The sequence below is a fragment of the Stegodyphus dumicola genome, chromosome 2 (assembly GCF_044657685.1).
Source record: "Stegodyphus dumicola isolate Sdum_Otavi_A_Nest chromosome 2, ASM4465768v1".
Classification (NCBI taxonomy): domain Eukaryota; kingdom Metazoa; phylum Arthropoda; class Arachnida; order Araneae; family Eresidae; genus Stegodyphus; species Stegodyphus dumicola.
This window is the reverse complement of record NC_140769.1, coordinates 52,022,356-52,049,639: the sequence shown is the minus strand read 5'-3', so window position 1 is coordinate 52,049,639 and position 27,284 is coordinate 52,022,356. Positions and strand designations below refer to the sequence as shown.

The following is a 27,284-nucleotide window of genomic DNA, read 5'->3' as shown; positions in this document are numbered from 1 at the left end:
CCAAACCATTATGCCACGTTGACGCGCGTTGGGGAGTTCCACAGTTATTTCCGGATTAGATCTGTCTCCACGTCGACGCCACACACGTATGCGGCGACTGTCACTGGATAAACAGAAGCGTGACTCATCTGAGAACACGACGTTTCAATATTCTGTCATCCACATCGCTCCAGTCCGGCACCATTCTAAACGTTTGCGTCTATGCTGTGAGGTCAATTTCAGTCTTCTTAACGGAAGCCGTGAGTGCAGGCCACGTTCACCCAATCGACGGTAAATGGTTCTGGTCGACACGAGAACATCCAGGGTATTTTGCACATGCTGCAGAATCGCGGTACAAGTGACTTGCGGGACCGCCACAACTTGTCGGCGGATGTTTCGATCCACACGTGCTGACGTCACTTTGGCTGCACCTGCACTCCTCTTTCTTCCCACATTTACTCATCTTGGTACCGACTTATGTCAACCTGTGTAATTACTTGCTGTTCCTACACCTTCTATATTATATGTCAAATTGTTTCATTTACTGCATTTATCAATTAATTTAGCTGTATTGTTAACATATCCTTTGCATTTTGAATTAGTATGTTTTCATTTATTGTCTAGTGTTGTTTCAATACTGTTAGTAATACGAATTATGCTGCACTATGTAACACAATTTATCTGTGTACTTGCAAATATTATTTACTGCATACTGAATTTGCAGTTTCTTCTGTATTACATTTGTACTCATATTTATATCATTTGTATTAGTTAAGTACTGGTTCATCATAAATGCATCTGTTCTGTACTGAATTTGTGTTGCATTCATATTTAACAGCATATTATAATTTTTGTGTTGCATTCATATTTGTGTTGCATTTATCTTCAATAATTTGTGTTGCATTTATATTTAATAGCATATTATAATAGCATATTTAATAGCATTCATATTTAATAGCATATAGAATTATATTGCACTCATATTCAAATATTGCATTTGTACTCATATTTATATCATCTGTATTAGTTAAGTAATGGTTCATAATATATGCATCTGTTCTGTATTGAATTTGTGTTGCATTCATATTTAATAGTATTTGTATTTCTTATGTGCTGATTTATATAGATTGCACTGTTACATACTGAATTAGTAATGCATTTGTCGTGTCCTGCCCTTATCCTCATATTATATTCTTCTTTTTTATAATGTGCTGATTCGTCCTGATTGCATATATTATGGACTGACTTATGTCTATTATATACTGAATCTGTATATATTTCTATTCACAGTATTTGTTATGTGCTGAATTCTATTGATCACATTGTTACATACTGTATTTGTACTGCATTTGTAGTGTACTACCCTTATCTTTCTATTTATATTATTCATACTAGATATGTGCTGATTCATCTTGGTTGCATTTATTACATACTGAATTGTATTACCTCTCATATTCTAGATTTGTATCGCATATGCGCTGAATTTACATTACCTGTTATATATTGCATTTATATGACTTCATCTTAATTAGATTAATTATGCACTGAATTTGTATCACTTATTATATTTGTATTACTTGTTCTATACTGAATTTATAATGCATTTGTATTTATTTTATTCGTATTTGTTCTGTGCTGTTTTATCTTGTTTGCATTTGTTTACCTGTTATCTATTGAATATTGTCATTTGTAGTGTACTCTTTATATTTATATTATTCGTATTGGTTAAGTGCTGATCCATTCTGATTGCATTTATTACGCATTGACTTTGTATTACCTGATTTATACTGACTTTATATATATATATATATATATATATATATATTGTATTGTATCGGTTATGTGCTGATTAATATTAACTGCATTGTCATATACTGAATTGTTCTATACTGAATTGGTAACGCATTTATAGTGTACTGCCCTTATACTTACTCATATTTCTATTACTCACATGCACTCATATCTTTGATTTGTATTTGTTATGTACCCATGCCATTACTTTATCCTCCCTAATGTACTCTGGCCTATTTAATATATTTAATTTTGATTCAGATTTAGTATTATTGTGATGTCATAAACTAGTAATAGGCCTATTCTGTCTTATCGTGATGCCCTTAACTCATAACACGCCTTCTGTACTCATTACTTCTGTACTCTGTACAGTACTCATTTTCCTGTAACTTGCTTTATCTTGTAATCTAGTAATCTTTACCTCTTATTGTTAAATTTGTACAATCCTTGATATATTCTTAATGTACTTTACTCAATTGTATCTCTCTATGCCCTTGTTTGGCCATGTAAATATTTCTTTAACAAATCTGACACCTGGGCGACGGGGTATGGGTCCCCTATGGGCCTTTGGTTCGTTGAACTGCCCTGGGTGGATCCGGCGTTGGGCTTGGTCTCTCTGTGCGCGGCTCTCGTGTGGCCTCTTTGGCTGCTCTAGATCTTGGGGGGGGGCGGTGCTGAACTGATTCACCCTATGGTAAAGGTACAGTGCTCGCGTCTCCCGTCAATGGAATGGAATGGAATGTTCCAACAATGTTCGCCAACCATGTTCACCCGCCCTTCTCAGTCCGATCACCATACCCCTCGTAAAATCGTCTATCTGGACTGGAAGTGCATTCGTTGACGGCGGCCTGGCATTCTCTCCTATTACACGTATCCTCCGGGACAAAAACAACTTTCTTCGATAATTCGTCTGGCAGAAATAACGACACGAATATTGCCCATTCAGCACGTTCCTTCCCTTATATCTTACTTCACGTCCGTCGGAGAGCTGCGCATTTCACGTCATTCGCATAACTCAGTGACGTGCGTCTACTCTAAAATTTGCATAAATTTCTGACCACTCCTTCTTGGTGTTGCATTTTCAGTCGAGTATTGTATATATGAACACATGTCGAGCAGTGTATATATGAATGAAGTGAAAAACAGTTCTTAAACAGAAAATATGACTGACACAACCAAGTATGCAGTAATGGGTATCATAGATTTGAATTGAATTAAAAACTTTTCAAAAGACTTAGTATTTGAGAAATTCAGATTTTACATAATGAAATTTGAAGCAGCTTTACCAAAGGAATCCAAAACTTAAATCAATACACAAATCATTACTTAAATCATCATCTTAACATAACTTAAATCATTCCTACCATTATTTTCAGCATAGCTATACTGGATGACTACCGTTTGCTTCAGATCAAAGTATTCATGTTAACATGCGAGGTCGTCTCAATCTTGTAGGCTTGGAATAAACTCTGGATTATTTAGAAATGATTTGATCATTTACCTTAATGAAGACATTTTCTATTTCTAAAACTGATAGGCTTTGTTTTGTTACGCTCAAGGTTTGTTTTGGTTTGGTTTATGTGATTACGACAAAGCAATGCCTCGAGTGCTATCTGGCCAAGGAAATATATGCCTTCGTGTAAAAGATGTTTTAGGGAAACTGGCTCGTATACATGAGGATTGGATTGGATTATTTAATTATGGCAAAGCACACGGGAGCTATCTGCCTAAAGGAAGGGATGCCTTCTTGGAGGACTTTCTAATAGAAACTATATCAAAAAACTATATCAAAGGCACCTAACGTTAAATGTTTCTGCACAGCAAGTCCCTTGAAGATACTACTACTGTTTTTACTAGTTCTGCCATCCATGATTTATTTCAGTTAGAGTGTTACGGCTTTTAAAGGCTCAATAACCTATTTAAATGCACACTTACTATTCAGATCAACTGACAATTAAAACTGTTTGATCAAATGTTTCTAAAGCGTAGCCGTTTACACATATAAGACTAAAACTGAAACATAACTAGGAAATTTGAATCATAAAAGAAGAAATATTATTCAAAAATGGAATGTCTGAAACGAATTAATCCCATTATTGAAACATAGATTAAAGAATCATTTGATTGATTGCGTTTCTCATTTTTGCTGTACCTCATGTTAGATTTTGAAAGAGCTAAAAATTAGGTACTTCCTCTTTCACTAAAGCGTTAGATTTTACATCGCTATTATAATGTATCAGGCACGGTTATCTGGATTTTGTACTTCTAAAGTCCCATTTGGTCAGTGATTTATTCTGATAATTTCATACTCGTGTTCTTTTAATGGGAAACGGATGTTTTTTCTTCCCATTCTTTTTTGACGGGACTGCATTATTTGTTTAACTATAGTTATAAAAGTTCAAACCATCTAAATAGAGTTCACTGAATACGATACATAAATCTGTTGATATACAGATTACACTAATCGTTCCATACTACTCCGTACTAAATTATCGTTTTGTATCAGAACGTATAATGCACAGAGTTTTAAAAATTGTTACGAAATTTGTACAGAGATAAATGAGTTTACTGCAATTGTATGTGAAATTGTTATATTTTTCTGTGTAATGTATCATAAAAAAAGTCTACAGAGAAACGCTATGCAGGAAAAGGAATATTACAGGGGCATAATTATGTAACATGGAGTAAAAGGTTATCTCGTAATATGGCAAGATATCGCCAAGCTGGCAACGGTTTTGGCGATTAATTTTTCTCTCCACATTCAGAGAGAAATCTCCAAAAGTCGCCGAACTCGGCGACCATTTGGACAATTCGGTCCAAAGAGTTAAACATTACGCTTATTTTAAAACAAATGGGGAGCAAAATCATTATTTGAGTCTTTTATTTCTCTCAAATAATGATTTTGTTTCGTACCTGTTTTAAAATGAACGCCCTATATAATCGAAAAATGCTATTTACTGCAGCAACATATTAAAAAATTTAATTTAATAATAGCTGTTTAATTTTCTGAGAAATTTCATTAAAACTTTCACAGTCATTCCTGTGGGTAAACATTCCTGATGGCATTTATAACAGTTACACCCAAATTACCTCTTTACGAACTTGGCACAAACAAATTCGCTTCCGTGCGAATCTAAGTTCTTTTGGTTTAGCCTGCATATTTAACTATGGCAAAGCACTTCAGGGCTATCTGCCTAAGGGAGAAACGCCTTTGTGGAGGACTTTCTAAGGAAGACTGACTCGTATACACTTAAAACATGGGGAAAACCAGGAAAACGCCCGTGTCAGCCCGTTTGCTGGAATTCGAAACCCAGATGGAACTACTATTGTTCAGCCACTTTGCCGCTCGAAACTAAATTATGTGGCGCTGTTTATCATTGCGATATTTTGTGAAATTTTTCTATGTTTTGAATATGAAGGCAGGAGTCTGTACTTTGTAAATACTTCACTGCTTGCTGTCCAAATTTTAACCATTTTTTGCAAAATGCAAAAGAAAACATGGAAATAACAATTAATTTGTAGTCTTCTTCTCAATAAATAAAATTATCTGATCGAGAAGTAATTCGGGTTACAATGAACCAAAGCAAAAATCTATCTCATACGCGTATGTCTATTCTCAGCCACCAGAGCTTTTTTGATCGTTCCAGTGATATGATGATGGAAGTTGAAAACTAGTAGCCGGACATAGAGAATCTACTCTCAAGCTGGAAAAAAGTCAACTGCCATCCCACTTGCTTTCTTTTATCGATTTTCTCTTTACAAAGGGATGATATGGGCATCGATGATACTCTGGATAATAATATTTATTCACTGCTGGCCATGAAAATTGTAACACCAGAAAAAAAACGTCAAAATTACACCAAAGGAAGACGAGGTTGTTATAAGCAAATGATTAGTATTTCAGCCTGTTTAAACAACGCAGGTGGAAAAAACGACAACTGAAACTGCATAAAACAAAGTTGTGTAGTGGATTTCTCATTCAGAAATGGCTTTATAAAGTCGGAGTTTGCTCAGAATATCGTGTTATGCCACGAATAATAAGAAAAAATGCTTACCAGCAAGTGTCGAAATTCGATACAGGCAGGATCCTTGCCCATCTAAAATCTGATTATCGTTCCATGATGTCACCCGTCGCACTGGTTGACATCCAACCACTGTCATGTGAATATGGAATTAATGGGTTGCAAAGGATCATACTTAACGGCATGCAGGATCTCAACGCCCTTCCCTGACTAACGTCTGAGAGGATAGATATATTGTGAGGTCAACCCTGAGAAACTGCCACATAACGGACCATTAGTCAGGAAATGGGCATGTTTGCAGCACGCCCAGTATCTGTTCGAATGGTGCGTCGACGTTTGCAGCAGCGTAAACTATCAGCACGGCGACAATTACTTCGGCTTCCTTTTACAATGCAGCGTATAGAGAGACGGCGACTCTGGTACGCCAAACGACAAAACTGCATACAGGAGTGACACAATGCTTGTCTTTTTAGACGAGTCCCAATTCTGCGTGATGTATTCTGATGGCTGTATACGTGTCTAGAGGCTTCGAGAGACTGCACGTCGCCTGCTTGCATTCGATATCGGCATAGGGACCCTTCACCTGGTGTAATGATTTGGACATTGGGTACACAACACGCACATCTGTAGTTCCGATCGATGGTAATTTGAACGCAGATCGGTTCATTTCTGAAATCTTATGTCCAGTGGTTGCGACCTAACTTTGAGGCCTGCCAAACGCCAGCTTCCAACAAGATAATGTAAGACCACATATTGCACATTGTTTTCTGACCTTCCTCGATACACAGGGTATTCGATTGGTGCCCTGGCCTGCATGGTTCCCAGATCTGTCACCTATTGAAAACATATTGTCGTGGGTTGCTGAGAGACTGGCCCGCTACCCTCCCACCTAATACGGTTGATGAAGTGTGGCATAGACTTGAAGCAGCATAGAATGAGTTGCACCTTTCTGTCGTCGAAGACCAGTTCAACACCATGCCTAACTGGATAAGGGCCGCTTTAGTTACCAGGGGTGGTGGCTGTGTCTAGTGATTTCCCCGCCCTGTAAACCGCAAAACTGCTTACAAATTTAATCATTTTGTCTTCATGCTCTACAGTTTACGAACAATAAATATCTTTTTTTTATTTGATTTCCTTCATGGTGTTGCAATTTCAAGGGCCAGCAGTGGATTTTGAAAATTTAAAGTGATAAAATGTTTTGCCCTGCCATTTGATGTTCAGAAAAATTTGTTGCATCAAAAATTAAAAAAACGTCGCTTTTATATGTGAAGTACGTTATATATTTTTCTTTCCATTCTCTCTGTTTTCAATTCCCTAGATGAGTTCACTGTTGATTTCCAACTCCCTAGGCGTGGTGTTTTTTGTATTCAAAACATTCTGTTTATAGTTTCATAAGAATTCACATCGTTAACATGCACTGAAATGCAAAATAATAGTACAAACCGTGCTTTCGTCCCCTTATTCCTGATGTGCGCAAAAAAGTGGGGTGGAGGGGTGTATTTTATTTCTAAGATCTCATGTCTTTTTTGGCATTTGCATAAAATTGGATGTTGGCATTCGTACATTCTTATCTTATTCCTTTTCTGACATATAATATTTAACTTGCAATTAACTATTTAATACAATAACAAAATATTTAACAAAAAATAGAGAACAAACTATTGTCTTGATTTTTATGGTTTTGTGTGGTTTATTACGTAAAAGTATATTACGATGCTAAATAATTACATAAGCCGTGTAATTAATGAATGAATAATTTATCGTTTCCTTAACAATGTTCCACGACAAAGATTTTATCTAGGAACTGAACATACAAGCAGGGAAGGGCAGAGGTTTACTTCTTCTTTATTCTCTTTTAACGCCTGGGTAAATCCTTGATATATTACATGCACTACCATTAAATATTTTTGCGACAGATTATCACAATATTCTAGTGATTGGCAAAAGAAGCAAATTCTGTCAAAAATTAGGCGCAGTGATCATTAAGAGTATGGATTTAACCTTCATATTTTCTTTAAAACTTAACCTAATTTTATAAACATTTATCAATTGTTATTTGAGACGTTTTTATTTTATATAATTCTTATTTAAATAAAAACCATTTATACAGTTAAGAAAGTAACTAGATCTGCTAAAAAATGAAAGACGAACTGATCTGGGTAGGCTACATTTATGAACAACTTTTACAATGGAATTTGTCTCTATGTTGCATATGTAGAAATTCCTGGAAAAAGCGAGATAGGTAAGACTTAAAATTCATAGTGTTTAGTGATTTTATACATCGAGACTGGTGTGATTAGGGAAGGATGTAGTATAGGTTTGGCTGCATTTGAATACAAAGAACTTAATTTCGCCTTACGAAAAATGCCTTCACAGAGTATTTTCTAAATAAAAACAATTTGTAGTCAGGTGACATGTCGATTAAACCAAGAAAGTTCCAGAAAATCTCTTGAATCTCAAGCAACCGAACTCAGCATCAGAGCGTCTTATGCACTAGATCAGAGTTTTTCAAACTGTGGGTCGTGACACCAATAGGAGTAGCGGCACCTGTAGTAGCGGGGTCGCCAAAAATGTTAGCAGTTTTAATATTTTTTTAACTTATTATAATAATTTTACAATTACCAAATATTTTTACATAATGGATTTGAAAACAGTTAAAAGTAAGATTTTACAGACAAAGAAAAAACGAAAATGTTTCGACTCATTATTTTATAATAGAAACGTTCATTTTACTTTAAATGACTTAAAACTTCAATAGTGTAGTGCAGTACAAGTAAAGAAATTGGTAGTTAACTCACGCGTATGTCGGATTTGTACAATGCTAATTGGGGTCCCACAAAATTTTTGGAAATATTATGGGGTCCCCACACCAAAACACCCTTGCTCTAGATCAATAGTTAAAGCTGGAGAAAAAATAAATAAGATGCATAAATAACTTAATAAATCTTCTCTAAATATTTATCTGAAGGCTAATGTTATTAAATTCACTTTAAAATATATACAGTAAACTCCTGATAAACCGGCTTGCAGTTTTAACTGATCCCGTCTATATAAGTTAAGAAGTAAAACTTTGTCAAAAAATACTGTAACAAACAAGTTAAAACTTAATGATATTGTTCGAGTTCCCTCGTAAAGGATATTTTAATGCCATTTATAAATTAGTTTCTTCATTTCTAATAATGTTTATTCTTCTATTTTTATAGAGCATTATGTTTGCTTTAAATACCTATACGTATGTAAATCAACTTCTGCTCCAGATTAAACTGCTTGAAAATGTAGGTAAATGCTTCTGCATTCAAAGAGCGAAACTTGCATAAAAATCTCTCAATTTTCCGAAGTCAACTCAATTTTAGAACTGATGTCTTTCCGGTCTTGTATAGATTTTACCAGCAGCCGAGAAATTTCCGTACCTTCCATCTCTTTGAATTAAAAGTAGGCATATATGGGTAAAGTTACATATAAGGGTGGATACTTTTACAATTACATATAGGGACAATTACAACAGTTATTCAATAATAGAATCAGTTACGGTTATACACAGACCAGACCAAAATGTGTCCAAATGGTGGTCAAGCTTGGCGACATTTCTCGACTTCTCGTCACCAGCTTGGCGCTATCTCGTAAATTTCGAAAGATAGCCCTTTACCTCAATGTTAAATAGACTTGTATCCTGTAAACGTGTTTTTTCTGCGAAGCCGTACTCTTCAGGGCTGTCGCACTACATGAAACAAACGATACTATAATATTAAATAAAATTTCACTAAAATTATTTACATGTGTTATAAATTTATAAAGTTATAAATTTGTAACAATATATTTTATAATGTCTTCCTGGATTTTTTTGTTAGATGCTTGCTTATGTAATTCTGCAATGCGGATAGCTCTCGTCCAATCAGATTAAAAAAAAAAAAAAAAAAAAAAACTTGCTGCTAAATGCGCAACCCTTTTTTCGCTGCCTTGCCGGTATCTGCTTATTAAGACCCGCATTCTTTGTTATTCCTCCTCGTTCTTTATCTAAAAAGACATAAGCTGTATAAAATTATGGGGATGCATAACGCACCCAATAATGATGGTGTATAAATATATTCTTTTTTTTCCAATGAGTCATCCCGTATTTTGTTTTTATTATTATTTCCTGAATATCTCTCTCTCTCTCTCTCTCTCTCTCTATATATATATATATATATATGTACATATGTGCTTTTAAAACAAAAGTGCAAAACAGGTGTGTTTGGAACAAAACGTACAATGGAAGTACACTTATTTGCTTAAACCCACAACTCGTCAATTTCAACTAAAATAAAATAGATTTTCTGTAATGAAAAAGAAGCTGACAAAATCACAGACGTTTTATTTAGACTATTTTCAAAAAACGAACTATCGTAATTGTTAAATAATAACATAAGAAGTAAATCAAAAACAGTAACTTATTTTCTATTGATTACTATTGGCAACATATTTCCTGAAAAGGAAAAGTGTAGATAGCTTTATACGTCATACGCATTCATTTAAGTCCAGTTATTACATCTTTAAATATATATACTTCAGTATAGCCATACCTATTGTTTTTGATAAATCAATAAAAAAATAATTTAAATATCAGTCTTAAATTTATTTTGGTGCGAAAATGAAGCAAAGGAAGGATTTGGATAATTAAACTTTCGCATATCTAGAGTTCTACTGAGATGGTTAGGGTTTTACTGAGCGTTATGCGTAGAACAAGATTAAATTTGAATATTATGCTATTCAGCGTAGCTAATAACGAAGATGTTTATTTAAACTATATTTTTGTTAGCATAATAAAAGAATATTCTTTACGCTACTTCTGAATCGCAGGGACCTAGTTACGCAGTATAAAAAAATGGTCATTAAATAAATGTTAATATATATCCATGAATAATATATATCCCAAAATATCCATGAATAGACTGTCTTAATTCTTTTAATGGAAAAAATGTGCTTCCATTTTGAATTGAAAAGCATTTACTATAGTGCATATTGTTTCTATATAATCTATTGGTCGATTCAAATGTAATTTAATATGATTACAAAGTTGGTTTAACTGAAAATCAATAGTAGTATGTTTCATAAACGGTTTTTATGATTACAATGTGTCTTTTATTATTATCGTTTTATGATGAAAGTAATATTTGTTTTAAAGATAATTTTCTTATGTTTGTATGAATTTGAAGGAATTCAATTCAGAGGAATCATTCTTCCAAGTAATCCATATTCATTAATGCATTTCTGAGTTTAATAACCTTGGTAATAGTTGCCATGCTTCATGTCATTTATGTGTCCGAGAATGTAATTTTCATCGGATTCTTCCTTTATCAGCAACATTCTATGTTGACTCGGATCTAAATTTTATGCTCCAAAAAAGGTGATTTTTTTGCTGTCCGTTACGTTTAATATCAACGGCACCATACAGAAAACACGGATTTTTGATTTTTTATATTTTATCCTATATACATTCTCTAGTTATTTTTAAGCATGTAATCTATGCTTAAAAAAGGAGTGAAGTAAATTTTTTGCAATCCATTTGTAAGGATTTTAAGTTTTACTAACGTTTATTTTATTTTAAAACTTTACTGTCCTCTCTTCTTTCCCAGTTCCGTCCAGAATAAACGCGGTTAATTAAGTAAACTCTCTGTTCTACTCAGGACTCCAGAATGTTCGCAAAGTCAGTGCGAATAAATAGTAGGCCTGATACATTTAAAAGAAATATTATCTAGAATTCACACTACGATCCAAACCATAGTCAAAATCCAAAGTTTATCAAGCTTGTAAAACGTGTTCATATCATTACTATTTTTCCAATTCGTGATTTTTTGTTGCGCTGATTACATGTGCTCAACGCATAATTAATTTCGCAATTTTTGTGTGTCTCTAAAGTGAATGTCAGCCAGTTTTCTCCATACGAACTATGTATTCTGCTATCGACTTTACCTTTTACATTATTCTTATTTTCAAAAATATAAAAATATATATAAATTATATTAATGAATACATTTTATTCCTGCTATTTATTCTAATCTAATCCTGCAATCTAAACAGATGTCAAAATTAACAAAATCAAAATATGTTAAATTTAAACTTTATTAGGATTTTGAGAACCAGAAATGTAAAAAACTAATTTTTATCAGGCCAGAATTTTAATCGTGGAATTTTCAAATCGCTTATACGAAATCAGAATAAACGAAGTAAGTTGACAATAATTATAGGGAATATAAAGGAATACGACTAAATAACAATGAATAGCAAAATCCGTCAATGAAATAGGAAATTACATTGAATACCTGCATTTTGGGGACAGGGAAGCACAGGGAAAAATCGATGAATATTTATTTACTTACTGCAAAGACCTTGGTAAGCCACTGCAATCTTCTTCATTTGTTCGCACGCCTCTCGACGGAGTTTGCATTCATTGATGTAAGAAATGCCATCGGTGCCGCAGACAGGATCAAATTCTTCCGCGCACTGAGGACATTCACAAACAGGATGCCGGTTTTTCATGAGGCACAAAGCTCCGTGTTCGCAAACATGTTCAAAGCAAGTCCCAGGAGCGCCTATGGAAAAATATGCGTTACATTATTTAGAATGATTCGATATTCGTTCACTGTAGTCATTCAAAACTTCACAGAACTAAAGAAATTTAAAATATGTTTCAACGACACTTGCATAATAAACACAGCATAGTATCTATCACATAGGCTAAAAAAGTACTACCTCCCTCTGATCAGCCAGACCATATGTATGTAGACTAAAATATTTTTTGTAATGCCTTTAAGAAAATATATACACATGCAGCTTGAACTATGGCCAGGAAAATAAAGCAATATATTAAAAGAATATATCCAAACATAAAGTAGCAGGAGAATTATTGCATTAAAATTAAGAAAATACCTCTTAGGAAATCTAGAGATTAGTTTCAAAATAGTTTTAAAAGTGCGGACATATTTAGATTGAAGTCTAACAACATAAAAAGGGTATTGTGCCATTAGATAAAAATATATTACCTATCCTTGCCAATCGATAAAATGTGTTTCCTGTTTTATAAATAAAACAAATAAAATAAAAATGTGAAAGGTTTCAGATTTCAAATTACGTCTAAAGGGGCATTTTTTAAATATTTTGTGTGTTACCTTTATTTATTAAATATCATGGTCTTTACACTTAAACCGTAAAATTCAGTTCAAGAGCAATGTCGCAAAATAATTTTAAATTGAGCATATCTTTAGAATTGCCGATACACAGTCTCACGCGCTGGAGATAACGTTGTCTTTGCTCGCTTTGAAATCCTTGAGTTTGTTAATGAAAAATTCGTTAAAGTTTTACAAAATATGAAATAGATAATTAAATAAATTCCAAATTTCAAATTTGGGCTTCCAGATGGCCATATTCACAGTAGGATTACGTCATTCAAAATTAGATGGCTTTAGTACCGTTGTTTTATCCCAATGCGAGAAACATACGTACATTTGTGCAGATTCTTTATTATTTAATTTCTTAAAATATAATACAGGGCGATACATCAGAAAATTTAAGAAATTGTATATACGTTATACAATATGCTGTATTAGTTTAATTTGTTTATTATAAGAGAATTTTATGAAATCTCTTAGCAATAATATTTTCAGGCTTTGTAATAAAACATCTGAACTATCTATCATTATTCTTGTAATGCATAATTCTGCAGCATTTTTATAAGGTCAATACAAAGTATTTTCAGATCTCGTTCTTGGGGAATTAACATATGCATACATATCTCGTGAACCTTACTACTGTATTATATTAGTTGCAGCCGGAACACCGAAACATTTCCTGTGTTATCGAACACTTCCCTTATGTCAAAGGATTATTCTTGCATAAAGCTGAGTGCTTCTGACAATTACACTGTCATTCACGTGGCGTGTATGAGCACAGAATTTGCTTAGTAATATATCACATTGACAACACAACCTGCGCATCGCAACCGCACTGTTTACTGTCAAGTTCTCCAATTCAATTACTGAAATGAATATGCATTTGGTTTACATAGGTGGGTTCCTTCACAAATTTTCAGCTTATAGCACTGAATAGTCCATTTTCGTCGCAGTCAGTACTAAATATATATAAATACAGTAGAATATTGGTTTTAATTATTTTGATATCAAAACATTTATAATACATGTAAAAGCAATACCCATGTCAGTCAAAATTTTACTGGCAAAGCGTGAATATGTGAAATTCTTAGACGTCTAATAACATTTTTAGCTCTAAATAAGTCTTATTCGCAGAGTATTAAATTACTTTATGAGGTATTTTCTCCCTCCTTTCTGCATGCCTTCGTGGTATATCACTTCACGCCTCCTGCTTAAAAGATCCTAATGAGCCTACAGTGGCGTCTGAACTAAAATGTGTGGTGGATGATGATTCTTCAGTTGGGTTCATTTGGCAGTTGGGTTCCCTCATCCCCAGACGCCCTTTAAAAGGGTCCTCTCCTTTCTACATGCAATCGTGGTGTAACGCTTAGCACATTTGGCGCGTATTCCATAGGTCCAGGTTCGAGTCCCAGCTTCATTGTCCAGACATTGTACATTTTTCTTGTCTCCTGCTTTCAAACGCGAGAAATGAGCAATGCCCTGACAGGAACTTGGACCTCTCAAATACGCGCCGAGTGTGCTAACCTTTACATCACGAAAGCATGAAGAAATGAGGGAGAAAATACTTCGCAACTTTTATTTAAGCAATTTGTTCCTGCACGTTGAATAATAAATAATTAATTTTATCGCGTGGTTCTATTTTATTTTCTATGTTCCTTGTACAGATATTTTAATGACTTAGCTTTAGTTTTACATATTTCTTTACCTTTATTCACTTGCTGTAATGAATTGATAAACATTGCATTGAATTGATTTTGAAACACAGATTTGAATTGCAGTAGATAATGATACTTATTACAGGGTCATCTTAATTTTAGGATATTAATTTTATTAATTTTAATGCAAACAAATTAGTATATTGCATCTTTACACATTTCGTATTTACTTATAGTTTGAAACACCAATGGCTGAGCGGATAAAATCACTAAATACTGAAAATTAGGCTTAGTTCAAATCTCGGCGAACGGACTGGCTGCATAGAGTCTCTCGACGTTTTCTATAAGGTAAATACGACCTTTCTTCCTTTAGAATATCCTCCACAACACATTGATTTTCGATATAATCTACTAAGTCCAAATCCTTTGTTTCTAGAGCAGTTTCTTAAAACATTTACTCATACTCTAGAGATAATGGATTTCAAAATTATGCAGCACTTTATAAATTAAATACTGTCTTCTTTCTCTAGCATTGAAGCTGTACTAATATTAGATTGAAGTGTGATTTTTATGTGTTTCCCATTTTCCGAGGAAATGCGGAACAAAATTTACTAAAGAGACCCCCCCCCCGAAAAAAAAAAACCTTTCCCTGTTAAACACAGCTCTTTTCAAAGACATATATGCATCTGCAGTTTGCTAATATAAACTCAATTTAAAAAAGAATTGGTTTCGATTAGAATTATCTTATCAAATGTATCCAGTTTTATAGAAACATAGCAGTTTATTATTTTTGCGGCATTTTAATTCTGGGGGGAAACTTTCGTTAAGTCTCATCTCAGGTTTCATTATATTTTTCTAAAATGCGTACAGTAAAAATGCGGGTATTATTAAAGGATATAACTTCTAGGAAAGCTGATGATGTTTCCCAGTGCATTATGTTTGAAATTAATATTTGAAAATCATTAAGTTTCTATCAAGCAATTTCATATTTCGCTTCGTAATCAATACTCTCTTCTAGAATGATCTTAATTTAAATGAAGGAAAAATAAGTAGCTAAATAAATTTAAGTATTGCGGTATATAATCTCAACACATGGATGACAGCATGCATGAAAAATTATGTTTAAGCATTTATTAGTTTATAGCAGTAAAGAATAGGAAAATATGTATATTTATGATTTTATAAACTGAAAATAAGCATGAAAACTTGTGAAGGCTGTAATGGTCACTTATATCATATGTGGACAAAAGGAAGTAAAGATTTCTCTTGGAATTAAAAAAATTACGTTTATATGATTCAGATGCAAAATACAGTGGAAGTTAAATGAAACATAAAGCAATCAATATTTTATTTCCCGAATATACTTGCATTCTTTATGATCATTGGATCTTCAAATTTTACAACATGTCGCTTTCGATATATGCGCTTGCTAGATTGAAGTTACACATGTATGAAGAAGTCACACATATAAAGTAAAACATATAACGAATATTGCACATATTTGGTAAGGAGTTAACTACTACATCTTGAGGACCTGTTCCTAAAATTTATTAATGTTTTAGTTTCTTTAGAGCAAACCTTTCTCTTCTCTCCCAGCCTCTGTAGGTAAGTGCGCAAATAATAAACGTGTACTATTCTTGTAATTAGAATTGACTTGCAGTTTACTTAGAACTGTTTTTATCCATAAAATGTGCCTGCTTTTGTCTTATTTTACACAAATCTTCTAAAGAATTAAGGCATTCCTCGATGTGTGCCGACGCCTGATTTAGGAGCTGGAAAGCCCCTGTTTTAATTCCAAGCAAGAGTACGACTAATGTTTCTTGAGTTTTTTTTTGCTACAGAACTTCTCGGTTTTCTGCAATTGATTCCAGAACTAGAAATAGGAAACGATTCAATAGTAAATTGCTTAACGAAGCATCCAAAACTGAGCAGAGAAAGAGAACTTTAGCTGATAATCTCTTCAGTGCATGGCAGATAAATTTAATATAAATGTATTCAGAATTATTCACATGATTACATCATCCATCGCAATTTAATATCACTAGCACAGTAGCACAGAACCTAATCTGTTATATCAAAGGCTTGTTTTGAATTAATTATATCACAGGGATGTATGGACCTGAATATAAAATCACTGTCGTTTAGATCAGCTTTTCATAATCAATTTTATAAACAAATATGCTTTTCTAATCCAAAATTTCAACAATCTTTCGGCAAATACCTGGCATTTCTGTTAGCATGTTCCACCGCATGTGCATGATGGTATGAAAGCCAAGTGCCTTAAGTGCGCGGATTCGAATCCCAGAGGAGGCATGGATATCCTTAAGAGTGTATTATTTTTGCGGCATGTCGCATTTGAAGTACTGCCAATTCGAAAGTTCTCTTGATAGGTTATTGGCAGAGGAAGAGAGAGCAGGAAATCTTTGAAGCCGTTCTCGTTTAAATCTGGCACTGAGCTTACCATTTCTCGCGGGTGCAGTTCAGTCACCTTCTGTTATTTACCTTCAGTAACATTCGCAATGATAAGACAGTTAAATGACCAATGGGTTTGGCTATTTCGATGAATGTTTAACTAACAAAATGTCCAGATACTAGAAAAAATAATTTGCAAAAGGATAATTTTTAATGTTATTAAAGCGCATGCCAGTACCCATTCTTGTACATAAAACAGTATTTTTTAATTGCTGTGCTACTAGTAAAAGTACTAAGGTACTTCGAATGTTTATATTATGTATATGGCAGTCATGCATTTGCGTCACTTGTGTTCATGCAATATTTGTATTATTGTGAACCACAGTGATACATGCTACAAACCGTACTCTGCATTATGATCCATGCAGCTGTTAACTTATTTGTAGCTCCTCATAATTGATATGTCTGACCTTCAGCCGTCATTTGGTACGTTGTTGTATGCAAATTCATATTTTAATGTTTTCAGGGCGTATTGGCTACGTCGTTAGATAGCTGGCACTGAGGACGCCTTGATCAACATGTAAATTGACATGTCAGTGGACTGAAGTAAAATTTCTAGAATGGGAAGAATAGAATGGGAAGAAGGCTTAGTGGAAGTATTCTCGCTCCCGCCTTTTTTTTTTTTGGATAGAAAGAGAGGAAACTCTTAATTTCTCTGCTGCATATCCGGTGGCATATCAGTTCGATGATTTCGAGGTCCCAGGTTCAATGGTGGCCACAATTATTATATCAAGTAATAAATTTTACACCGTCATACAGAATATAACAAAATACTAAAATGCACTTTATTTATGAATTAACCACTGCAGCGGTACTAATTTAAAGGGCTGCTAAAGTGCTCATTATAGAGGATCAAATTCTATCAGCAAACATTTTAAAACCTTTTCCTTAAAACACATGCTGTGCATTTTTCCAAACGTATTTTGAAATTTTCCACACTTTTTTGTTAAAATAAGTAATCATTCATTTTATGACTAAGATTTGACAACTACGGAATACTCTGTCTAACAATGAGCAGGTAATTCATTGCCGAGTATGAGTAAGTAAAGGGTAATGATCAATATGGTGGCACCCACATCATTAAACGAAAGCATGGAAAAATCGATTGCATAATCGACCGCTAGTTTCCACATCTTGAGATTAATATCTAGAATCGCCTGATATCACAAGCCTGCCGACTTCGTATCAATCAAAGGGTGTAACCAGAATAGCTCCGTTAGAACAGTTGATTATTGGACCACACAAAATAAATGACTACGTGTATTGGCTGTCTCAATAAGGGAGACGCTTTGATTGCGATTGGACAGCCCATTGCCGCATCGCATAGCACTGAATCAATTTCACGAACTTCGTAAGTAATTGCCAAGATTTCCTGCATTATTATTGGCTTCATATGAGGTAATTAGGTTTTATAAGGTAAATATTTTAGAGCAAAGTATTCTTAAGACTTTCATGGCTTAAGCCTTCCAGATCCCATCTGCTCTTTCCAATAGAATTTCATCGCTTTCGAGAGCGTGTTCGTCCTCAAAAGAGCTTAGATGAAATAATTAATTTAGCTAAACTGAGATAGATATACATGCAGAATTTACAAAGAAACTTGAGTTGCTTATAATAAAAAAAGATTAAGCCTAGAATAGTTGCAGACTTAGCAGAAGAATTTACATTGCCACACTGTTACGATTTTAATTTATGCTTTCCTTTTCTTTCTCATCTTTCAAACTGGATCCTGTTCAGAAGATAAAAATTTCTCTAACATGTGAAAAGATAGATTGAGCAAAATTGGTGAGTAAAAATGAATTTGTTTTGATAAAATACTACATCAAGCTGATTTAAATTTGCGACTAATGTCTTGTTACCGCCCGTACTGTTTAGCTTATGCGGCAAAGCACTCGATAACTATAGCATAGTTGAGCAGAAAGATGTCTTTTAAAAGGACATCATAAGACCAACTGGCTTCATTCCCATTACACTAGTGTAAAAAAAAAAAAAAAAAAAAAAAAAAAAAAAAAACCCACGAAACTTCCTTACAACCAACCCATTAGCCGTGACTCTAACCTAGTTCAGCAGTCTCATCTACTCTGGCAGGCCTCATTCTGTTTTCAAGGAAATATGGTTTATCTAGCGCTGATCCTTTAGATAATCATATTAAAATTAATGTTAGACAGAACAATCTTAAATCATAGTGAGGATCTGTGGTAAGTATCCGTTGACTGAGTTCAGTTCAATTCAGCATTTTTACTATTTAAGTTCAGCTAAAGTATAAGCTAGACTTAATATAGCTTTGCAAGTGAACCAAATGTTGTAAATGTTTTCAGCTCGTAATTAGCAGTTGTAGAAACCAATAAAGTATTTTAGTTTTCATTTTTTAATTTAAACACTTAAATATTTTGTAAAACTTAAAAGTGAAATTTCGCCAGCTTGATCAGATCTCTGAAAGAAATTTCACAGTTCAAACACCGATCAGAGTAGGCTAAATTTTGTAGTGAGCAAATTATGTTGAGTTAACTAATAATGGTTTAGAATTTTGAAGGACGTCTAACTAACTTGTTACTCTCATCACCTAATTAGCCAAAAAAAGGCGAAACTCAATTCACTTATTATTAATCTGGTAGCTTAAAAGTAAATAACTCTGATCTTAAGCTTAAAGATGACAGGATTCTAAATCACTATTAATAATATAAACATGCTCAGTAGAAAAATATTCATTCATATTTACACACTACCTTCGTTTATGCTGATTAATATGGTCATATCTCAGAAATGAGAGATTCATTAAGACAGTTAATCGAAAGTAACCGTTAATCAAAAGTAAAGTATTCTTAGAAGGAAAATTGAGACATTTTCGCATTATTTTAAATCGCTTTATTTTGCCAAACTTCTCATATAAATTGAGAAAGATGTTCTGAAACGATAATTTACTATTTATAACTCTATCACAGCATGCGAAACGGTAATACTAAAGCAAATCGCAATGCTCAGAGAAAGCAGAAAAGAGCTTTACATAGACCATAGTGATGCGTTTTGGAAAACTCACAAGAATATAATCATGGATCATGGCAGATAAAAACACATTAGTGAGAGTGATCGAAGTCAAATGTCATAACAAGAAAAGATGGGTGCTCGATTGCTATAATTGCAAACTTTTCGGTGATATCGCAAAAAACGATCGTGGGAAACAAGAGCATGTAAGAATGGCAAACAGCCAAAATAAATATAGCTGTAAAATTATGTTTGTTTCTAGAGTTAAGTGGAATTTGCTCCATATCATAACGACGCATCGTAATATTAGTGTACAGCAAATCACTTCGCAGTTTAATGAGAAAGCGTCCAAAAGCCAGTTCTCAAGTAAATTTTCTGGTAGCATGTTTTAATTATGAACGAAGAAGATACGGTATATTATGAACGTTTTATTATCTATATGACATGATCATTTTAGTTCTAGGACTATTTTTGTATTCAATATGTTAACGTAAATATCATGGCACGAACGTAAATCTTGCAGGAAATGAATCTGAGCACTATACGCATTAGCGTTCTCTACTGAAATGTATGAAGCGTAACTTAAATGAATATAAAGCATGTTTTGTTCAATTGGAACAGTGCCGTATTTTAAGAAAAGGGGTGTTTGATGAAGGATTTTATTTTCTTTCATCACAAAAGATCCTTGCTATGCCTCAACTAATTTTCCATATTTCTCCTACAGAAGTTGGCCCACTAGCGGCCGAGCGTAAAGTCGCTGAATACTGGTAGTTCGGTTCGAGGTTCAAATCCCGCGAAGGGGCTGGCTGCATCGGCGTTTTCGTGGTTTTCCAAATGTATAACGCATTTAAGAGACAGTTTTCCGTAGAAAGTCCTCTAAGAAGGCATCCATCCCCTCAGACATATAGCCCGTGAGACATTGCCGTAATCACATAAACACATTTCAAATATAACACTACGCTGCAAGCAATTACCGCAGAACGTTTGAGTGCAAGCGTATAAATTGTCATGTATCTATTTAAATATTGTACGGCTGAAATATTTGTGTAGACACGAAATATCAACAAAGAAAGAATTCCTTTACTTAATTGTTATATTTAGTTAGGTCATTTTAGATTTAGAGAGAATTCAGTTTTAGAGAGTCGAGTTCTTAGTCTTAGAGTTTCCTTAGCACACCAGAAATATACTATCGGCTACTTAAGAAATGAAAATCTGCACCAGATTTTCTGGAAACACGTAGAGGTTTTTCTTAAAACTGATGGCAATCTCGGAGTGAATTTTATTGGTTTTAAAGTTGAAGTCGACGTGTTGCTCTACAATTTGTTAACCTCTTTTGTTTAGTACACTGAAACTTTGAATCACGAACACTTCTCTTTACGAACAAATTATCTGAACAATCAACGTCACGAATGATGAATGTTGTCTCAAGTTGCGAACGGCAACACGATTTTCAGAAGTGTTTTGATGGAATTTAAACAGCATAAGTAAGCAGAAATTTTCGAAAACATCAGTTTATAATGTTCCACTGCTTAACCTTCATTAACAAAGCATGGCAAAAAGTAACTTACACGATCATATATGCAGATGGTAAACAGGACGGACAGATTTGATTGCAACCAGATACTTCGACAGCTTTGGACACGTAGGAAGTTTTCTGATATATATGATAATGTGTGTATAGTTAAAACAGCGGGACAATACGTTGACAATGAACACATGAAACAATTGCTATATGATTATAAAATTGAGTCGAACAAAAAAGAACTAACAACTTCAGAAGCAGCAATAAAAAGCGGTTATGGAGAAATCACCTTCGAAGGAAGAGGAACCAAGAAGAGATGATTGTATTTCTTTAAATTCACAAAATAGAATAAGAAACAAAGTTTTCACGTAACCATATCGCCCTGATAACAAAGTACCAAACTATAGAGCAAGAAATGTCAGTGACGATGTCATGTTTCACTTTAGAAAATTTTAAAATGCAGACAACAAGAACTCCCACTGGACAAATTTTGAGGAAATCAGAGTTTAAGTGGATCTGAAAAGTAGTCGAGAAGCGGTAAAAGACAAGAAAAAGACAAAAAAAAAAAAAAAAAAAAATCCGCTAAAGGCAGTTACTTGAATTTTTTGTGAAAGAGTAACAATCACCCAAACAGTAAATTCTTATTCATCATTTTCTACTTATGTCGTCTACTCTCCTTTCAATAGATATGATAAAGCAAAGTTTATATTTATTTTATCTATATAATATTGTTTTAATAATATATATGTAATATTTTGGCAGTCGGGCACATGAGTGAAGCTTTGCAATCCAAGGACGACACACAAGTTTATTGTTTTGATTCCACATCTTTATTCAATTGAAAGCCATATCATCACCCTTTACTAAATAAATTAATGTCAATGTGTCATAGTATTCTAACAAAGAAAGGCAGAAGAGCAGAAGCAAAGATCTTAGCAGCAAAGGGAGAAAACGGTCTCTGACGCAAAATGGCATGAGTTCTCTATTTATAGAAGTGGTTACGTAAGAGGCTGGAATGTTCTCGAAAGTACTGGTCTAGGGCGAAGATTCTGAAATTGCAGAAAGTTAATAAAAAGTTGCTTGTTCGCATAGAGCAAAGCCGTCCTATTTTTTATATTTTCATATATATATATATATATATTTCTATTGGTTTTCGGTGATGAAAAATTGGTCTCATTATCAACTGTGGTCTATGATTAATTTAATCTATTTTACACTAATTCCTACGTGAATTTTTTTTTTCAGTTTAATAGCGTGTTCTTTGACAAATAGACTTCAGGGACAAATTAAATTCTCGAAACGAGATTTCGCTTTATCCAGTAGCGTCGAATATTCTCTATGAATGATTTCACTGACAATCGACACTATTCAAACGTGCACCATCGGCTGAACTGTAAAGCAGCTGAACACTGGTCATTTGACGTGAGTTCGACTCCAGTTGAATAGGCTGGCTGCAGGAGCGTTTTCTACGTTTACCTCGTCTGCATCATCAATTCTAAGAGTCATTTCTTTTAGAAAATTTTCACGAAGGCATTCCTTCTCTTAGACAGAGAGCCTTAGCGTGCTTTTCCATATTCAAATACCCAAACAATTTCCTACTCAAATTAAGAATACATCGAACATTAACTTCTTTGACAGCAGGTATTACATAGATTAGGTTTGGTCTGGTTTATTTAATTACGGCAAAGCGTTCGAGACCTATTAAATTATTTACGTAGATAAGAAAATGACTGATCCTTACAATCTTTAGAAATGAATATCAGTAGTAGCCATGCAACATTTAAATGTTAACCTATCATATTAGCAATATTCCACATGTTATTTCGCATTGAGACAAATTTTTGCTAATGTTCATCAAATCAATTTATGATGTTTTAATCAATGTATTTAAAGCTTTTGTGATGTATTAAATTTTCGTCACCTAAAGTTATTCCACTTGAGTACCAGCCATTAATTAATCAGCTAATTTTATTTTAACTTTGAAATAAATCAACATTTGCTTTGCTTAAACGAGGAGATAATAATATATGAAATGCTGATGGCATTATTTTATCTCTATTCATTCAATACGTAAAGCGTCAGTTGCATTTATAATTATCTTGCAGTTAAACTCGACTTCACTGTTCAGGTTTCAGAGAACTTTGCAGGAATTTATTTCGTGTTTATTTAATCGTAGAATTTTTATATGCTTGTTTTATACAATTCCAGTTACAGATGACATCTGCTAAAATCTAACATTAGTTTCATTACAACTTCTAAGCATCAATGACCAGCGGCAGAGCGGTAAAGTCGCTCAACACTGGTAGTTCGGTCCGAAGTTCGAATCCCGCGAACGGGCTGGCTGCATGGGTGTTTTCGTGGTGTTCTCCATATGTAACGTATATATGAGCCAGTTTCTCTTAGAAGGTACTCCACGAAGGCATCCCTCCCCTTAGGCAGATAGCCCTTGAAGCTTTGCCGTAATTAAATAACCTAACCTAACCTAAGGATCAATGTATTTCGAAGAAAAATGCCCCATTTTCCCTCTCAGGCAAAAGTCAAATGATTCTGTGCCCAAGTGAGTAATAATATAGATTATTTAATTACAGAAGGATTCTAAATGTTAAAAAAATCCGCTAGATATGTTACAAACAAAATATTTAAAAAACATACCAATCGGTTAGATCATCAAAAGAAAATTAAAAAGTACATCGAAGGCGACGTTTAGATGATGGTTATTGAACAAATTACACACACGAGGAACTTGGAGACTCGGGTTATATGCTTCCCGAAAACTGTCTGTGTTAACTACTAGTCTTTAATATTCTTACACGTTAAAGCATTGATGGATTACTTTAACGAAATAATTGGTTGCCAAAAAATCAAGAAACTCTATTGCCATCATTCATTATAACAATAGTTACATTTCAAATAATTTTTAATTATAGTTAATTTGTTAATGAACATAATGAGACTCAAAAAATAAGATTTTAAAAATGTTAAAGTCCAATTAAAAATCCATTTCAGAGATTAAAATAATAAAATATTTGGAAACATTATGATTATTTACTTCCTAGTCTCATAGTTCAAATGAAATAATGCTGTGTCTTCATTATTGCTTTCAAAAGAAAGTATAGTGCTTTAATTAATAAGTACCATCTTAGGGTTTTTCCACAGAATTTAAAAGGGCTTATATTTTAATGACCTAAAAGGAAATTACTTGTGTTTGAGACAATAATTTATGTCTGCTAGGGAAAAAATACTTATGCATCAAATAACTCTCTTTAATAAGAGAAATAAACTCAAAATCGCGCTTTCAAATTTTTTTGTCCTTGTTTTTCTCCGCATCATTTTTACGTATCAGTATCTCATTAAGATAAGCAAGCTGCGAAGTTTCTTCAAATGCCCAGAGCACTTTGATTTACTGCACGCAGCGTACTTCAGTAAGTCACTTTCAGAAAGCGAGTGGTCAAAAGTAAGTCTATCTATTTTTCCTTTCTTTATTGAAAATAAATTAAAGTAGTGGAATTAAACTTCGTGTTTAGATACAACTTTAACAATGCTAAAAGCCGCATTATGCTACAGTTTTAAATAGATGACAACAAGGCATAAAGGCTTTAAAGTTAAAATTGCGCGTAATATAGTATCTACAATAAATTAGAATAAACCTTTTAGCGAATTCTAATAAACATACCAAATGATAACTGACAGCATAAATTAATGCTTTGATTAATACTTTATGTGAACTTGTATACCATAAAATATCGTAGGATTACGGATAGAATTTTTTCTATCGTTAATCGTAATCGTTTGCTTTGTTTCAGATTAAATATATACTGTCTTGCATTCAAAAGTTAGATTAAAAAAAAAAAAAAAAACACCTATGAAGACGAATCTTTATTTTTTTCTAATAAATTATGATTCGAAATGAGACTTCGATATTTTCTTATGACAGACACAAGAGGCAATCATCTGTTTATGTTGCAATAAGTTCACTAAGACAACAAAAACTTCAGTTTTATACTTTTTGAATAAAGACCTTTTTAGTCATCCTTTCTGATTGGAATAGGATAATTCATCCGGAACATTTTTCTTCTTCTGAGGGACAGATAGAGAATTTCTTATTTTAGAGAGACATAATGAACAAACCTATGAGGAAAATTCAGAACATTAGACATGAAAAGCTCATTCAAATGCTGACTTCTGCTGCATGATAATGCAACGTCACCCACTTCCATTCCGTTTGAGGTAAAGAAATCTGTTTTAACAATTACCCTCATTTACCAGATTTAGCAGCTTCAGATTACGTTTTCTATCATGCAGTTAAGTCTCATTCCAAAGGTAATTATTTTAATACTATTGTCAAGATACTGAAAACCGTAATTAGATCCAAAAAGATGAATTCTGTAAATAAACCAAACAATGAGATGAACGTACCAAGTGCTGTATCAATTTGTAACTCCTGCATATTGTATACTAAAGTGTAAAAATGCTGTTTTATTCAACTTTCGAATTCCATTAACTCAATTCGAACACTTTGCGGAATGCTTGTGCATATATCTCTAAGAGTAAAGATGATGAAAATTTACAGCCGAAAGCTGAAAACGAAACAATCCGAAGTTTCAAGCATCTGGTTTTTCTGGGAATCCATTTGTCCCGGATGTTTGGAACTCTAAAAAAAAACATCCTTATTATTATGGCTGATATTTAGAACATTAACTTAAAAAAGAAATAAATTTTAAAGCTTTCTCGATTTCTGAATTTCGTCAAAGTGTATGATATTTTTTATACATTTGTAACTTTAGATAAGATTTGGCAGCAGTTTCTCTTAGTCGATATGTGAAATGCATCCCAAAGATCTTCTTTCACGAATGCTCTCAGGATAGCTGCACTCAAAAGAACTTGTATAGCATCCCGACAAATTCACTAAAGTGTCACATAGAAGAAATAAAATGGTACGTCATTCCGCATTTACTAGAAAGGACTGGAATACAACGACTTTTCAGATTTTACATCCAGATGGAATTTCAGCAAAAAATATTTTACGCAGGTTTTATTCAGCAGAGGGCGTTATTTATTCGAATAAATTTACTTCCAAAGACTGATGTGGAAGACATTTCCTGTCTGACTGAAACTAAAGAGAAATTTCCTTCTTTTGTTTTGAATTCATGCTAGAACAATATGTTCCATTAATACTGCGTGAGGCATCTTAAGACGGCTGTTCGTAATTTTCTAATAAAAAAAAAAAACACAGATTTAAGCAAATAACAGACAAGTGTCTACCAATATATGAGCACAATAAAAATTTCTAGATATTAACTGTATTGTCTTAAAAAGAGTTTACTTGGAAAGTTTCTCAGTTTTCCTGTATTTTATTTTTTTAGATAACACTGCGTCAGTGTTATTTAAAAAATATAATAACTCTATATTTAAGTCATATTGCATAATTAGTTTTAATTTATAGTAAAAGTCAATAATTTGATATCCCTTGGCTCTTGATCTCGGAATTCCGGCACCCTCTTTACCGATACACTTACACCAATATGCGGCACTATTAAGGCTTGAAAATTGCTTCACATTTCCTGACAGTTCTTTGTTTAAAACTTCCTGACTGGATATGAATTGTTTTATTTATTACCCCAAAGGAGCAAAAGCCAAGAAATGCTATTAGTCTCAAAACGGAATATTTTGTGGCCTTTGATTATAAACGGCGAATCATTTTTAAATTGTTACTACCAAA

At 33.5% G+C, this 27,284-nt stretch overlaps 1 protein-coding gene across 2 annotated transcripts in view; it reads right to left on the bottom strand.

Moving 5' to 3' along the window:
- The window catches only part of LOC118203430 (agrin-like), a 686,914-nt gene that overhangs the window by 338,988 nt on the left and 320,642 nt on the right, over positions 1–27,284 (bottom strand). For both annotated transcript variants that reach the window (XM_085810654.1, XM_085810655.1), the window contains exon 4: positions 12,149–12,361. In XM_085810654.1, the coding sequence (XP_085666780.1) occupies positions 12,149–12,361 (213 nt within the window). The remainder of the gene's footprint in view (positions 1–12,148; positions 12,362–27,284) is intronic.